Source organism: Acipenser ruthenus, chromosome 15 (genome assembly GCF_902713425.1).
Source record: "Acipenser ruthenus chromosome 15, fAciRut3.2 maternal haplotype, whole genome shotgun sequence".
NCBI classification, from domain to species: domain Eukaryota; kingdom Metazoa; phylum Chordata; class Actinopteri; order Acipenseriformes; family Acipenseridae; genus Acipenser; species Acipenser ruthenus.
This window is the reverse complement of record NC_081203.1, coordinates 18,723,759-18,741,224: the sequence shown is the minus strand read 5'-3', so window position 1 is coordinate 18,741,224 and position 17,466 is coordinate 18,723,759. Positions and strand designations below refer to the sequence as shown.

The window sequence follows — 17,466 nt, the reverse complement described above, 5'->3', positions numbered from 1 at the left end:
CTCTTCTTCTTCTTCTTCTTCTTCTTCTTCTTCTTCTTCTTCTTCTTCTTCTTCTTCTTCTTCCTCCTCCTCCTGTTATGCTGCATTTCTTTCTCAGTAGATATGCAAATAATTTGATATCCAAGGATGTTTAAGCATTAACCTGGTAAATATCGTGTACGTGGTTGCCAGGTACTTTTGCTTAAAAATGTTTAAAACTGGTAATATCGAGTCAATAAAAATATTAGACTTTAAGTGATTAACAGCGTTCCTGAAACAGAATGATAACAATAATTAGAATACAATACGGCCATTGAAGATTATATTGTTGCGCCTCCAGCGCACTGCATATGTACACTTTGTCATCGCCGCTAGCCAGGTGTAGACTGGGAGGGGCAGACCAGTGACGTCACCGGCTAGGTGCGTTCTGGACCTTTAAATCCCAGCTCGCGCCTGCATTCTGACACAGCGAGTTCGGAATTTTCCAAGTCTTGTGAAGTGAGTGCACAGAATGGATGCGATTCAGGATGAAAACGCAATTCTCAAGGAAGGGTTTCTAGTGAAAAGGGTAGGTATTCTGTAACATTTCATACAGCTTCAGCACTGTTTAAATATGAAATACCCCATACTGTACAATTACCCGTGGAGTTACAATTGCTTATTGCGTCTTTAAAAATGATATACCTTTTCTGTGTTACCGTTATTATTAATATGCTGCACCTAGTACACATTTTCCTCCTGATAGATTAAATTAATGTTATTTATTCCAAAATATATTCTTCTATTTAACATACATAATGTGTTTACGTTTAGAATAAAATAGTGTACTGATAAAGTAGCAATTTAGATACCATATTGGTGCTAACTTTTTTTATGACATTTAATATAATTTCTGTTCGTTAAAAAAAAAAAAAAGAAAAACAGCACACAAGGCATGTTGTTTTCACCACAAAAATACTGCCGAGGCTGTTTCAGAAATGTACATACTCGTAGTCTATATTTGTGTCATAATACATAATAAATCTATTTAAAAATATCCGATATAAACCGTACATTTCTTGTACCTGCGCGCAATATTAAAACTTTTTAAAATGGTGTTTTACTTTTGAAGTCCTTATTGAAATGTATGTTGTGTTTGAATTATGTTTAGGGCCACATTGTGCACAACTGGAAGGCGCGCTGGTTCGTTCTCCTCCCGGACAGGCTTCTGTACTACAGATACGAAGGGGGGAAGCGGGAGTCCTGTCCCAGGGGCAAGGTCTTCCTCGCAGACTGCAAAGTTACCTGTCCCTGCCTGGAATACGAGAACAGACCGGTAAGGAAAGACAATACGCTGCAGCCATTCTCTGTAGCAAATAAAACATGCTCCAGAACTGTTCTAAAACTCAGCGGCTCTTTTTTCCTGTTACTTGTATAGAAGTCTCCTTTACCTTCAATGGTGTGTAAATCGTTTAACAAAAGTGCCAAATTAGGGTTTCAAAGAACAAGGAATCTTGTGTTTCCGTATGTTACCAAATATAACATCCTGTAAATCAGGTGGACAAACGTTTCAGCCAATACAAAAAACATCTTCTGGAGAATGTAAACAAAGTGGCTGCCTTCTTGCTTGAACACAAGATCATCTTGCAAATGTCCTGTTCTGATAGGCAATGGGAGCACAACTAAGGGCAACTACAGTAGTATGAAGCTGCTATCGATTTTGACATTAGAGCCCATTCACAAAACTTTAAAGTTTTTAAAGCTGATCACGGTTAATTATACCAGGGTTGCTTTCTCAGCTGTTTTAGAAAGTGTTAGAAGTTTATTCTCTTTTTTTTTTTTTAAAGCACTGTAATAAAAAAGCAGACCTTAAAACATTCCTTAACGTGTTTAATAGGGCCCATGGTATACCAACGAATTAACCAATAACAATGTTTATTTAAAGAAAATTAACAAACTGAAGAATACATTGGTTAAGACTTCTAGTCTAAACATTTGTCAATGAATTACTACACTACACAATGATATATGATTCTGATATTTTAAAAACAAACTTACCTACACACTTAAGCAATACTTTTTTTAATTTATTCACACAGCTGTAAACTGATTTTGTGACTGCCAAACCTTCCTGTAAGGGCGTGACTACATTTACTTTTCTTTGTTGTTTTAAACAGATGGTGATTAAATTAAAGACACAGAAATCGACAGAGTATTTCCTCGAAGCGTGTTCTCGGGAGCAGCGTGACACGTGGGCATCCAGCATCACAGCGGCTATCCACACGCTGCTCCCCGCGCAGGCTCCGAAACCAGATCCGGAGCACTCGCCCATAGAGCTGCACAACGTCAGCTTGAGGTGAGTCTCCTCCTGCAAACCTATTCTAAAAACATCCAGAAACTGATCTTAGCTGTGGGTTAAGCAGTGCAATCAGCTTCAGTGAATGCCCTATGAGTCTGGGCAGGGACTAGCCAAACTAGGCTTCACCTCCACGGTGCAGTAGCTTGGACACATTATTTTCTTAAGATTATAAAAGCAGCAAGAAACTACTCAGAACAGTGACTGAGCGAATCTTTCCTGTTCTTGTGTGCCAGGCAGTGTTGTGTGATACACTACTGTTAGGGATTCTGTCCTGTCCCCTGTCTGTGAGATGAGAGGAGGTTAAAAGCTCTAACCATGAATGCAGACGAGCCCGGCTCTTTTGCATTGTGGTTATCTCTTTAGGTGCACCGGGTTGCTGGTTTGCTCCCAGTCTCCGCCCTGTTACACGCACTACTCTTATACTGTTTCAATTGTTTTTATTCCTCTCTTAGGTTTTTTTTCCCTTGCCTTTGCTCTTCCATATATGTTTCCTTTGTGTGTGCTAGACATCCAAATCACAAACCAAACAGAAGTTATTACCGTTTAAACTCTCTTTAGAAAATCTGTATTTATTGAAAAAGTGGAGATCACTCCTGTCGTCTCCATCCTCTCACTAAGAAAAAATGTAAATGCCCTGCACAGAATATAATGTTTAATATTTATGAATATGAATGGAAATAAACTCCTGATAATATTACTTTGGTTATTACACTATCTGGTTAAAACCAATCAATCTATATCTTAATATCACTTAGGCAGCAATATTTTACAGTTTACATGTTAATTAGATAGTCTTTTTAAGTAGGATTTAAACTGCAACAGCAATAGAGAACACACATAACAGGATATTGAACAGGAAATAAATGAGATATGAGTTAAAGATTTGTTTATGATTGCATGTCATACTGACAAAGCTGTTTGTATTTCACAGCCAGGTGGCGGATTCAATGCATGACATTCACAGTGGGATCAAACTAATGAACCACATAGAACAAGGCAGCTCTTTCAAGAAGTGTTTCACAGGTAAGCTTGGTTTAAACATGCTTCGAGAGATCCCTTCCCTGGGATTAGTTGAAGAGTGTGTAATCATGTGTTCTTTACCTGTTGCATATTATATGATGGTGATTAATTAGTACGCTACTGATACAGTAAGGATATATACTGTATATAGGATTCTGTTTGACGATTACCATTATATGGAGCTGGGTGTGGTTTGACAATATGATCTCATATCTAGTGTTGAAATCCAATGTGTGAATGCTTGCTGACTAAATACTTTGTGATTCCATCTGCTAAGGAAGTTTAATACCGGCTTGTGGGCTTGTTCACATGTATCACCTGATGTCACGTAGTGTTTATTGTGCAAGTGTGCGGTTAACTACTGTACATTGGTATGCTCCATAGTATAATAGTTTTTCTCTTTTACTGCTGGTTGGGAGTTGTAAATTCAGGCTGGGTAGAGCTAGGCAAAGGTACCGGCCTATTAGAAGGCAACCCAAACCTTTCCAGGATTAACCAGGGCGGTACGGTATAGGTATCTATTTTAATGTGATTCATTTAACACAGGGCTATGTGAAAGGGTACCCACAATACACAGGGTTTTTTCAGGACAGTTACCCACCTGTAAGTATCGCAAACAAGCAAGAGAAGCTGCGCTGCAGTGTCGTAAGTGTTGAACGTACATTGGTCTGTATGTAAGTATCACAAGGCCTCACAACAAAGAAAAAACACTTTCTATTGAAGTTTACAGAATTCTTCTAACACCCTGGGTAACCTCTGCAGACCTCTAGGGGGTCCCTGTACCCCGGTTTGAGAACCTCGATCTATTCTGTTATGGGGCATCTACTGCCTTATCCAGTTGGGCAGGTGGTGGGTTTGAGGCAATTCATGAATGAAAATGGATTGTGTGTTGTGGGGGTTTGTCCTGTACTGGTGTTGATTCAGACTGTGCTGTTTTTCTTCTCCGCAGGCTCCGCTCTGGTCGACTGGTTGGTCTCTCTCAATTTCGTGGTGACTCGTTTTGAAGCGGTGACGCTGTCCTCCGCACTGATGGATGAGAACTTTGTGAAACCCATAGGGATTAAGAGTATCGAGGCGATCAGGAGCGGGGAGCTGTCCGATCAGTTTCTCGACGACTCTACGGCGCTATACACCTTCGTACGTTAATTAATGCCATTCCTTTTCATATGGCAATTCAATACTAAAGTATAAAAGGACAATGCCTTTTGCATAAAAAAATTAAGTATTCTGCAGTATAGTACAAGAAATGACCCTAACTATCAGTTCCTGATTACAATGCCAGAAGCACCCACCTGCAGTGTCCTGACAGGACAGTCTGTATGGCTGAGCTGTCTCAGATCAGAACCTTGTTTTCCTCTCCTCAGACGGAGCGCTACAAGAGGAAAGCCAGCGTGAAGCATGAAGTCAGTCTCTCGGCAGTGGAGCTCAGCGGAAGAGTTGTGATTCAGGGATATTTATTGAAGCAGGTGCGTTTTAATCCACAACAGCCATCCTCAATTCTATGTAGGATCAGAAGCACATTATAACTATTCAAGTTAGTTTAGTTGGTAGCCACGATTATTTTACACTTTTTGTAGTTACGCTTTTGCATGTTTAGTAGACAGAAAACCTGAGGATGAGATTGTCATTGTGATGCATAATCAATTATGTATCAAAATTGCATTCCTGAAATACATTAATCCGTCGCGTATCCGACTGCGGCGGGACCTGAGTCAGGGCGGATATGTAAAAAGTCGGATAAATAAATCCTGTTTTAAATACCATTACTCACAGCTGTAACAATTACTATATTCACACAATTATTGTTTTGAGATTCAGCTTTTATTAGGGAGCTCCCCTGAATCCCTTGTTTAGAAAGACACAGGGTATTAATGCTTGTGACAGAGTAGCTGTCTGCTGTGTGGGAGTGTGCATTCGCTGCTGAGTGACAGGCAGGAGATAGAGATTGAAGTTGATACGCCCCGCAGGTGAACAGGATTTATTTACATATCAACACACTGAACAGCTCACGTGACACTACCAGCAACATACAACACAATGTACGGAAACTTTGGTGGGATCTGCTATCTTCTCTGTTCAACAGTAAACTAACGTTGCTGAAGAGCTTGATCATGGCAGATAAAGGGTTTGGGAGGACATGTGATGGGCGGATACACAACAGATTACTGAATTTCTAAAATATACATTGATGATAATTCTAATCACAAACGAGGGCCTGAAATAGATATGGAAACATTTAACATGTGATTAACACAGACTGTTTTTTTCAAAGCCCATTTTGATTAATTAAATCAACCTTTCTCAACAGATTTTTTAAATATCCACTATCTCACATATGTACATCATGTATATTTCACATATAACATGGCCAGAAAACAATTCCTAACAAAATCTGAATTCTGTATAACAGCCAGATATATTATTAATGCTGTTAATTGTTACCCCAGGGACACAACAGAAAAAGCTGGAAGGTTCGGCTGTTCATTCTGAGGGCGGAGCCTGGTTACCTACATTACTATGATCCCTCCCGCGTGAGTACTGGACTTTCCAAACTTTATCCAGGGGCTGCGTAGATAAAGACTCTGCAGCGGCAATACTAAAGGGCAATAAGAGCACAATGGCATCTAGTGAACCGATTATGCTTGAGTGTTTTAAAGGTATGGTTAACGCCGTGGATATAAAGCCCATTGAAATAATCAGGAGGATGAATCTTGCCGTTGTATAACTGTGGTTCTTCTTGGGTTTCTGCAGGGTAGTTCACTGGTGTTAGAATGGGATTGCAGATACTGTATCATGTTCCTGTAAGGGCTTCTAATAATTACTCTGTGGCTTTTCTAATTGGTGTTTACTTGCTCTAAAGCATCTAGAATTAATGTTAAGATCACACTTATGAAAATGCAGGTGATAGAAAGTGTCTCTTTAGGGTGTCCATTGTTAAACAGCAGTTTCAGTGTATAAAGGGAGCAGATGAGCTCCGACTCTCCTGTAAGAATAATAGTTAATCCAGTGCAACTCCTGTCATTCTTTAGGACGACCATCGGCCAGTCGGAGGATTTCCACTGCGGGGCTGTCTCGTCTCGGCACTCGAAGACAACGGAGTTCACTCGGGTACGGCTCACTGGCACTTCACTTTTATTATAGAGTTCACTGTGCTGCTGTAGCTCTACTTATGGCATATTGCCACCTCAGTTGAAATCTGGTTACTGGAAACTTTGAAGTCAACCCTGTTTGTTTCCATCAGCAGCAGAGAGACCAAGATCAACCTGGTTTGAACTAAGACTCTGTCAGCCCCTGTTAGGATTGTGGGCTGGAACTGACCTAATGTGTTAAGCCTCAAACTGCTGAAACAAACATGCAGACATAATGTAAGGCAATTCAGTATCTATACTACCTGGGAAATAGTTGAGGTAGGTGAAGGAATCTGCAGATTGGATTGTAGACAACAGATCAAAACGATCAGTAAAAAATAGGGTTCTATTTTAATAATTTAAACAAACATCCACATTCATTGAAAAAGCATAGACCCCATAAGGATTAAACTAAAATCAGCTTTAGCCTCAACAATGTAATCATGGACCAAGAGATAATAACTCTTGTGCACATTTAATCCAGTGGTTTTTGCTTGCACAGCTTTGGAGTTTTGAAGTTCATTGTATGACAGAGTGCACGCTGATCAAGGCTTCACCAGTGAATATCTATGTGGAGACAGAGCAGTGACAGAGTGCACACTGATCAAGGCTTCTCCAGTGAATATCTATGTGGAGACAGAGCAGTGACAGAGTGCACGCTGATCAAGGCTTCTCCAGTGAATATCTATGTGGAGACAGCAGTGACAGAGTGCATGCTGATCAAGGCTTCTCCAGTGAATATCTATGTGGAGACAGTTGCAGTGATTGAATACAGCAGGCACTGGATGCTAATATGTTCCTCTGTCCCACAGGAGTGAAGGGGAAGCTGCAGGGCAATCTGTTCAAAATAATAACTCAGAACGACATCCACTACTACATCCAGGCCACCTCCAAGGAAGAGAGGCTGGAATGGATCAGCGCCCTGAAGCAGCTGACGTGTTAGCAGGACGAGAAGATTTCAGGGCTGGGACAGTCACGTGATATGTGTGTAAGGAGCAGTGTTGTGTGATGGTGAAAACCATCTCTGCAGTACAGCGGGTAAAAAGCAACTTGTTACGGATGTGAAATATCCCAGTAATCGTAACTAACGTCTACTTCTAGATTCATTTTGTATCGTTTTCTGTTTCTGTTCTTTCCTTGGCTGCATGTCTTGCCGGTGCTGTCTGATGTATTTCTTAAATCCATTACAGGATAGATGTTGAAGGGGGGGCAGGTTCATGGTTACACTCTGGAGTACCAAAGGCACTTGGAGATTAGACATGCATTCATATAGGAGTGATGTGTTAATTAAGACTGAGAGCAGCCCAGTTGTTAGCCTAGCTTTCTTTAAGGAATACAGCCCAGTATCTCCAATAACTGCTTCTGGAATCAGAATTACTTCTTGGTATTTGCCCTGATTATTTTGCTATGCATTCTGTGAGTGTACAATTAATGAATAATGCTCATACTAAATGAGCAGCTGTAGAAAGTTTTTTTTTTTTAATTAACATATTTATACATATACAGAATATACTCATTTTTATAGTACATGTTTTTATTGTATCTTTGTACACTGCCTGTGAACCAGTGCTTGTAGTTCATATTGTATCCATCGTCAAACGCTTTTAATGTCATTTCAATGGGGCCCAGCAGAAATAGTGACAATGAGAGCTGACTTCATAAGTTCATAAACCTGCTAAAACATATTTACTTTGTGAAACTCCACATACAGTACTGTTGTGATCACAATACTGTAATTAGTTATGTATTCATTATTCAGTGTTCTACCATTATGAACGTTGTAACACCACGGAAGCCAGAACATTTCAATAAACACCTTTAACCTGTAACTACATGCGAGCTCTCCAATCATGTGCTCGCATTTCAATAAACACCTTTAACCTGTAACTACATGCAAGCTCTCCAATCGTGTGCTCGCATTTCAATAAACACCTTTAACCTGTAACTACATGCAAGCTCTCCAATCGTTTCTCCATGTCATAAGAAGAGGCGTGGAAATCAGTTGCATCGCTGATAGATACTGATATTATCAGGAGTATGATTATAATCAAGTCGTATGGAGCCGGTGCCTATTGACTCCTACTATTATATTATCATTCTTCTGTCAATATGTAGATGATAAGCAGAAAAGGACAATCATTAACTGGATTCATTTTAACAGATTTGACAATGTGGTCATTGTATATATTTTTTGTAATAGATTTGTAATTGTTTTGTATTACATGATATGCACCTTTACACAAAAATAAAATGTAATAATATCACCTGTAACCTTTTCTCATGAGTTATTTTTCAAGCGTTAACTCATGAGTTATTGAAAAAAATTTTGTCCAGTTTGATTTTATTAATAAAATTAAAGTTTGATATTCCTGAAACTGTTCTGAACTTTTGTCAGCTTTTAATAACAACATTAAAGAACAGTTTTACCAACATTAAACTTTATTTTATTTATAAAACACATTCTTTAAACAACTCACAAACTAAAGCTATGTGAGTGGAGCCCATTCTGCAGTTCTAAAAAATGATCCTTCATATGAGGTGTTGCCCATTCCTGGCTTATAACATTGAGCCTATAAATCACACTGCGCTAACGGAGCAGGACTGTAACTGAGCCATGCTTGTGGGATTTGTCATCATGCCTCCAAGGTGCTTATTTCCCACTTGAACTGCAGTCATTGAGCAACAGCCACGCCCAGCAACATTAAGTGTTAGAGTGAGTCCTCTGAAGATAAGAGGAAAGAGTGTGCAGTCATGCAGCTGGGACTGGAAGCAAACACAGTGTGATTAACCAGCTGCAGATCTTGACTTTTTATAATGTTTACAATCATGCTGGCTCTTATTGCAATTATTCAGGTATTGTGTATATATATAGGTAGGTTTGCAGTATATGGTGCTGGCATTTGCTTACATAAAGACACAGATTTAGCCTGTGTTACATATGTCTGGGGCAAACAACTAGAACAGAATAACTCACAGGCTAAATCAAAATGTAAAAACAAATACATAAAGAAATAAAACAAACCATCATGTAATTTAAAGTGACTAACTCTTTAAGAATCCAGCAGTTCATTACTGAATGGAGGTCATCTTTTGTTCTGTCGTATGCGAGTTGCAACGGGGACATTCAAATTGACAATCTCACATTGGGGAGTAAAATGTGGGCACTCTACTTTATTTCTATAATACAAAATGGCACAATTACATAAAAGGAACACACCTTTTCATAACATAACACCTACAAAACAATTTGCATAAAATCCTTGTGGTATAAATTATAATAAAATATTTTATAAGATAAAAACTACAAAAAGAAACCCTGCGGTTGAGAGTTTTCTATAAAAATAGTCCCCTAAATGGTTTATGTAAGCTGCTGGATTGAATCTGCTTCTGCTCTCCGGGTTGTTTCCTTCATGCTGGTGTTCAGGCCACTTTGGTGAGCTGCATGTCTCCCCACACTTTGAGGGCAGTGAGAGAGGCCAGCTTCTGGATACGATGAGCGAAGCCACACAGCGGCTGCCCGTCCACCATGACCCGAAACTGCTGGTGTTCACACAGGATCTCCATCTGAGAAAGAGGGCAGCATGAGCACTGGAGGGCAGCGTGGCTACCCTGAAATACTAAAGACTGGAGCACGCAGCTTTGTATTTTTGTGACATTTACAATCATTTTGAGTGCTTCTTATTGCTATTACTCAAATACTGTGTTTTTCTTTTGTTTGTTTGGCATCCAAGACAAGACCAGCCAAAGTGTCTTTATAGAGTAAGAGCCAGCTTCATCAAGTGAAAGGCTAGTGAGTCTTACTAGATGGAGCTGCTCTTACTTCTATAAAGACACTAGCTGGTCTAGCCATGGATAACTCATTTAATTATGACAACTAGAACTGAAGAACAGCTCTGTTTGATATTCATGAAACTGATCTACACTGATGTTAGCTTCTTTATCAAGGTAACCAGGACACCTACCTCTCTTAGCAGTCATCCTCCACCACATTTTCAGGCTCGCTAGGTGGGTTGCAAGGCAAACATTTTTCGAGGTAGCCCCGAAAGGCGCGGCTGAGTGCCAAAGCCAAGCGTTTCAAAAACGGCGACAAGTGCTAACTGTTTCTATTGTCTAATGTGCAAATAGGACGAGCTGTCCTGACTGAATCCATTTATTTGGCAAAACAGGATCACAAGCAAACGATCTGTCGGAGCTAATAAACAAGACCCCGCTGGTCTCCTTCTTGCGCCTGTAACGCAGAGCGAGCCACATACTTTAAAGGTTTCCCCTGCAGAGAAGGGGAAGTAGGGGATGTTCTTCTCTGCTGCGCCCCACTCCCCGCAGACCCTGGCGTTCCTCGCGACGGAGCGATCCTGGAAACTCACAGACAACTGCAGCCCCACATCCGTCTCGGGATCCTTGGAGCTGCAGGCCAGGTTCACTGCAATACTGTGGAGAAAGTGATCACAGAGTCAGTCCACTGCAGATTCACAGCCCTTTCCAAGTTTATCACACCATCTAAGAGCACGGGGGGGAATAACATATGTGTTTATAGGACTTCAGGTCTTGTTTCAAGACTGTTAGGCTCATATAAGGCCCTGTTTGGACAAAGGCAAAGAAACATTTCTGAGAAACAACTAGAGCAGTAAATTCTTACTTTGATTATTTTCTTTGCTAGTTTATTTTTTACTGTTAAATTAATTTTTATTTCTCTCCTGCATTTGCACTTTCTTAAAATGAGACTCATATGGGGGTATTGACAGAATAGTAACTCTCTCAACACTGCAGAACTCTTGGTTATCCTGGGATTACAACAAGAAATACACGATGCAATCCAGGGGGATTCCCTGGGGCTGTAAAAAATCAAGCTGTAGCTTATTCTAGTGCGGTATATAGCATGATCAAATAAACTTGTTAGGTCTTTTTATAAATATAGAATATACTAGTATTTCAATCTTTTTTTTTAAATGTATTTTATTTTAAAATATATTTAGAATGTTCACATTAGGGGTTACTTTCTGTTTCATTTTCTAAATGTTTAAACTGTAGGATTTAACTTTAACATGGGAATGTTTGTAAGCAATCAGAAAAGCCATCATAATATAGTATTGCAAGATGTACCTGTGTATAAGACTGCAGGTACCCAGCACTTAACTGCATTTGGAAAAGACTGCAGACACACTGAATATCTTAGACTGTACACTCACTGCTATGTAAACACCAAGGCTAACAATCACACCAGAACCTCTGGGGAAGGCTCTGCCCCTTGAAAGCAATGTTGCTAACAGGAAACAGCAACACAAGCAGCAAGCAAGAGAAGGCTTCACAAGACATAGGTCTGAGGGAGCTCAGCCCACTACACAGACACACGCTGGTCAAGGTGAGTCTCACACACTGACACAAACAGCCACCAAACTCACACACGGCCCGTAGATAAATGGGGTCACAAAGAGCAAATACAATCCAACTATTACAAGAAACCATCTTAACAACAAAACTGTCCCGCAGGCCCACAGTCCCCTGCGGAACTCTTTACATAAGCCCTCGTCTGCCGGGTCAGCCACAGTTTGCTGCGCTGTCTCCCTTTCCAGACAGTCCAGCAGACAGCGCTGCAGCGAGCGTGCTGTCTGACTCACACTGCACTGTTAAGTGACAAAACTTTAAACACTGTTATTTTAAGGACTGTTTTTAAACTTGATTGACTGAATCAAAATGGGCTTTAAAAAACCATCCTCAACAAAACATTCTTAAAACAGAGGTGAGAAATAAGGGGCCATGTTCCCAAAGCTTTGAGTCAGAAGGTATTTAAAAAGTCTGGTTTTACATGAGCGGTGTTTGGCATTCATGAAACCATTCTAGTCTTCTGCTGGCTTATTAAACAGTAGCCTACAAAAGTATAACTCCTGAGTTATACTGTATGAAGTGTTCAGGACAAGAAAAGGTGGACAAGTGATAATATCGCTAGTTTTAATAAGGCCCCTATACAAGTTTACCATGGTGAATTTGCACAGTCATGCAGTTCCCATGCTTTTCCCATAGCTCTATGATGCATTTACCATAGTTTGTCATGTTTTTAAATATGCTTTACCATACCTCTCTGCCTATGCTTTATTACACTTTGCTCTGGGTTTACTGTGGGAAACTTTGATTTCTCACAGTAAAGAACACTGAGTTGAAACGATTTAGTTTAGTTATCTCTGAGCATCAAGTCCCAGATACCAGAAACAAGACAGGCAGAGCTGTTCACATCAGAATGCTTCAATTATATGTTTGTATTATTTATTTTACATGAAGAACAAACAAACTGTTTGCTTCACAGAAGCGTTTTCTGATAAAGATCTTGTCTTTTTTGGCTGCAGCAGCAGGTTTGACTTCATCTTTTCCCACATTTTGAATACTGTGCTTATTTGTATTCCAGACCAGACTAAAGGTTTTAAATAGTTTTGTGCTAAGGGACTTTTTAAAGTCGGTTCTGTGGCGCATAGCTTTCATTCCAGACGATGACTTAACTTTCAACACTGCAGACCTCTCTCTCGTTCTTTCTCATGCTCTCTCTCTCTCTCTCACACACACACACCCCCTCTCTCTCTCACACACACACACACCCTCTCTCTCTCTCTCTCTCTCTCTCTCTCTCTCTCTGTCTCACACACACACCCCCTCTCTCTCTCTCTCTCTCTCTCTCTCTCTCTCACCCCCCCCCCCCTCTCTCTCTCTCTCTCTCTCTCTCTCTCTCTCTCTCTCGTTTTTAAAATCCCTGTTTAAAGTCTTCTTTCTTGTAGGAGTATCTGAGTCTCACAATCTACAGCATCACACCCTTCTGTTGCGTCCCCAAACTCCGGGGGTCTGTGGTTTGTGCTCTAAGTGGGTATCAGGTGAACTGTATTCAGTCCTGAGGGGGAGTAAAATGCACTCTACAAAAATGAAGGCCATCGTTCTGTTCTGTATGGTGTTTTCCCATTACCCAGTAACTGAGACATTTTTTAAAAGCTGCAGTGTAACCCATAATTATGTTCAATTTTACATGAAATATTTTCTTAAGGCATTCTATTGGGCTCACCACGTTAATTATCCAGATTGTTTATGCTTAACAAAATGTAATGAGCTGATAAAGCTTGGTAGGAATTAAGATAACATTACAATAAACAGTATTTTAAAGCAAACTTTTGTTTGGCTGAAATGGCGCCACAAGGATACCCCAGTGTCCCCTGGTGCAGTGGCCTGAACCCTCCTGAAACCAAGCTGGAAGCTACAAAGTGTCTCTGTGTTCCCAGGCCGTCAGTTAACACTATGTAACACAATTTTTGTTCCTGGGTAGTAAGTGTTATTTCCTAATTGCTTATGCCTCAAAAGTATAGAAAATGGCTATTATTCCCCACAAACTTTGCTTTTGTGACCAGGACAGTGATATTTTGAAATTTACCTATTTCCAATGAGAAAACGGGCGAATTTGTGTCTTTTCGTTCACATAAAGTCAGAAAAAAACAACATATGGATCCAAATTAACATGTATTTATACTAAAGTAATACAAAAATGACTACAAAAGATTTAGAAGTGAGTAGTTTTTCGAGATTTACGATTATACTGTAAATCACTTTCACGAATCAGCCCCCAAATGTAGTCTCCCATCATGTTCTCGTTATACTGTCCTTCATTGACAGCTCATCCAGGAGCCTCAAAGCCGTGCTGCTCCCTAATGGTAACAAGTACCCGTCTCTTCCCCTGGCTCACTCGGTGCACCTCAAAGAGGATTACAACAGCATCAAGACCTTGCTAGACGCTTTGAAGTATGATGAGTACGGCTGGGACCCCCGGAAGGTGCTGATGCCACCACTGCACATCAAATTGGGCCTTATGAAACAAACAATTTGTCAGAGCTCTAGATAAGGAGTCGGCAGCCTTCAAGTACCTTCAAGACTTCTTCCCTAAGCTGTCTGAGGCAAAGGTCAAAGCCGGTGTCTTCGTCGGACCACAGATAAAGAAGATCCTGGAGTGCAATGAATTCCCCAAGAAGCTCACTAGTAAGGAGAAAGCGGCTTGGAACAGCTTTGTCGCAGTGGTTCGGGGCTTCCTGGGCAATCACAAGGCCGAAAACTATGTGGAGCTGGTTGAGACTCTGGTGAAGAACTATGGCACAATGGGCTGTAGGATGTCCCTCAAAGTCCATATCCTTGATGCTCATCTTGATAAATTCAAGGAGAACATGGGAGCGTACTCGGAGGAGCAAGGCGAGCGCTTCCACCAGGATATACTGGACTTTGAACGCCGCTACCAAGGACAGTATAACGAGAACATGATGGGAGACTACATTTGGGGGCTGATTCGTGAAAGTGATTTACAGTATAATCATAAATCTCGAAAAACTACTCACTTCTAAATCTTGTGTAGTCATTTTTGTATTACTTTAGTATAAATACATGTTAATTTGGATTCATATGTTGTTTTTTTCTAACTTTATGTGAACGAAAAGACACAAATTCACCCGTTTTCTCATTGGAAATAGGTAAATTTCAAAATATCACTGTCCTGGTCACAAAAGCAAAGTTTGTGGGGAATAATAGCCATTTTCTATACTTCTGAGGCATAAGCAATTAGGAAATAACACTTACTACCCAGGAACCAAAAAAAAAAAAAATTTGTTACATGGTGTAATCAGCCTTGTAATCCTGTATCACTGACCTCTTAGGCTGTTGGTTTACTCTCCCCATTACAGTGAGCTTCATAGACGGCTTCAGACCGCCTTGGATTTCACCAACATAGAGGCCATCCTGCAGAAAAACAAACAAAATACATCCAGATATACTTTGAGCTAAATTCTCACAATTGCTTCACAATTCTGACATCTCAAATGGTTCTAATGCAGACAGGTATGCAATTTACAGTGCAGCAGTGTGGAGTAGTGGTTAGAGGTCTGGACTCTTGACCAGCGGGTTGTGGGTTCAATCCCAGGTGGGGGACACTGCTGCTGTACCCTTGAGCAAGGTACTTTACCTAGATTGCTCCAGTAAAAACCCAACTGTATAAATGGGTAATTTTATGTAAAAATAATGTAATATCTTGTAACAATTGTAAGTCGCCCTGGATAAGGGTGTCAGATAAGAAATAAATAATAATTAACAGACTGGTTAGAAAATCTACTGGCAGCATTATTTTGGGGGTTTCCTATTATCATATTCTACTGCCAGTAAGAAGCCCCCAAAAGACTGCTGCCAGTAGTTTAACATGAGGATGAAGAAAGAGACATATTTATATTATTGACTATTATTTTTAGAGAAAGTGAAATGGGTGGTTGAATTGAGAATGTGTTTTGGGCAGCGGTGGAATCAGCTGCCTTAGTGCCAGTAAAAATCCTACTGACTGGTAGTAACATCTGATATTTATTCACACCATTTTGACAGCACACTTTGATGTACACTGCTTCACAAACTGAACCGGCTGTCAAGTCATTCTGCACCATTGCAGTTCACCTAGTTTCACAGCCGCTGAAGGACCCGTATTGGCGCGCTTAAATTCAACAGAACTTATCATATTACCTGTGCGGCTCTCATGCTCTTCAGAATACACTATTGAAAAGCGTGTGCTGGCAACGCCACCCATGTATTTCCGTATTTATTTATGTATTGTTACTATTCTATTTTGGGAAACATGCCGTGCTGTTTTTTTTGTAGATAATAAAACCAAACCCAGCGGTTGGCGTAAAAAGGCTGCACGTTAAAAACATAATTTAAACATTACCGCCGCCTGCTTAAGGAAAGCGCTAAGGTTGTAATGTGATCATCAATGCATCTTGACTGTAAAACTGAATTTTCCTTGAACTAACAAGTTTTACAATGACACACACACACAAACACACACACACAGTTAAACTCAGTTCATAAATAATGTTATCTGCAATTCATTCGAACAGAGTTCATGGTTGATGCAATATTTATCTAACAATCTAAATTAAACTACGAAACCATTCAACAAATGAGACATTTCTGGTTCATTTTAATGAAGCTGAATTTCTTTCAATTTTTCTAAAAATTGAAATGCAAACAGTGTGCATCTGAGATGTACGTCCTATTCTATATAAACGCTTAAATGTGTTCTCTAAATATCAGAATGATTATGTGTGTTATATAACAGCATCTCAGACATGCACGATATATTATTTGTGTATGGTCCTTTGTACAAGTGTATGTCCTGTACTGGATGTATATATACTGGTATATATTTGTATATGATATAGACTACATTTTGTAATACTATTGAAGATACAGTTACCGGTAAATAACGGAAACAGGTGCAATAAACCATGTTAAAAACACGTACCGTTGTAAACTTGTCATTTTCCGCCATCTCTCTAAACGGCGATTGAAGTATCAGCGTTTGTCCCAGAAGTTCAGTGACAATGAAATGAAGACGCCTGCTTTATCTTCATTAAACAGCAGCCGGGAGCAGCAGATACTGTCAGGACTGCAAACCCCGCCTCTGTCACTCAACGCTGTGCGTATCCATAGAAACATCAAGCAGCACGTTAGCCTACACATCCCTGACTGTAATACACTTTGAACCATGGGGTCTCCTACAGGCGGCTCCAGAGACCCGTGTGAAATAAAAGGCAGGTAACTGTTACCTAATTGCAATGGTATGGGTGATACAAACATAAAATGCATTGCCCTAGTGGCATATTTGCTTTGCATTTGAAATACATAAAAAAAAAATCCTTAACTAACGTTTTTTAAATAGAACTCCCTAAAATGTTCCAAACAGTGCCCTCGGCATAATTTAATATTTCTGTGTGCTGTGGATGCAAATAATACATAATAGTGGGTGAGCCACGTGTTGTCATTTTTACTCCACCCAGGTATTAAAGAGTCCAGTTTTGCAATGTTCGTGCTGTAGCTATGTTTTCATCAACAAGTCGAAGAAATTTATAGCAAACTTGCAAAATTTCGCACAAAATAATATATGCGAATCTCACCGTACAAAAACAGGTTTCCATTAAACTGGATTCTAGCGAACAAACAGCTCTACGT

At 40.0% G+C, this 17,466-nt stretch overlaps 2 protein-coding genes across 2 annotated transcripts; one reads left to right on the top strand and one right to left on the bottom strand.

Annotated features, from left to right (window-relative positions):
• The first annotated feature begins 433 nt into the window (after window positions 1-433).
• LOC117422143 (pleckstrin-2-like) lies at window positions 434-8,865 on the top strand. Its single transcript, XM_034036831.3, has 9 exons — window positions 434-547; window positions 1,130-1,294; window positions 2,136-2,314; window positions 3,249-3,340; window positions 4,287-4,474; window positions 4,702-4,803; window positions 5,785-5,868; window positions 6,367-6,445; window positions 7,278-8,865. The coding sequence occupies exons 1-9, from the start codon at window positions 491-493 to the stop codon at window positions 7,406-7,408; spliced, it is 1,077 nt and encodes a 358-aa protein (XP_033892722.1). The 5' UTR covers window positions 434-490; the 3' UTR covers window positions 7,409-8,865.
• A 16-nt stretch (window positions 8,866-8,881) lies between these two features.
• Window positions 8,882-16,911, bottom strand: LOC117422144 (galectin-related protein A-like). The gene is made up of 4 exons (XM_058987304.1): window positions 16,760-16,911; window positions 15,125-15,213; window positions 10,719-10,893; window positions 8,882-10,029 (listed from the first exon to the last, which is right to left on the bottom strand). Exons 1-4 carry the CDS (start codon window positions 16,784-16,786, stop codon window positions 9,886-9,888), a joined length of 435 nt encoding a protein of 144 aa, XP_058843287.1. The 5' UTR covers window positions 16,787-16,911; the 3' UTR covers window positions 8,882-9,885.
• Between the last annotated feature and the right edge of the window lie 555 nt (window positions 16,912-17,466).

Bases quoted from the DNA above. Each gene is read 5' to 3' on its own strand.
- LOC117422144 (XM_058987304.1), bottom strand. From the start codon at position 16,786: ATGGCGGAAAATGACAAGTTTACAACG. The intron at 15,214-16,759 runs GTACGTGTTTTT...GTTTTTCTGCAG, and splicing joins AAAATGACAAGTTTACAACG to GATGGCCTCTATGTTGGTGA. The intron at 10,030-10,718 runs GTATGTGGCTCG...CCTCTTTCTCAG, and splicing joins CTGCAGGGGAAACCTTTAAA to ATGGAGATCCTGTGTGAACA.
- LOC117422143 (XM_034036831.3), top strand. From the start codon at position 491: ATGGATGCGATTCAGGATGAAAACGCAATTCTCAAGGAAGGGTTTCTA. The intron at 2,315-3,248 runs GTGAGTCTCCTC...TGTATTTCACAG, and splicing joins CTGCACAACGTCAGCTTGAG to CCAGGTGGCGGATTCAATGC. The intron at 5,869-6,366 runs GTGAGTACTGGA...GTCATTCTTTAG, and splicing joins ATTACTATGATCCCTCCCGC to GACGACCATCGGCCAGTCGG.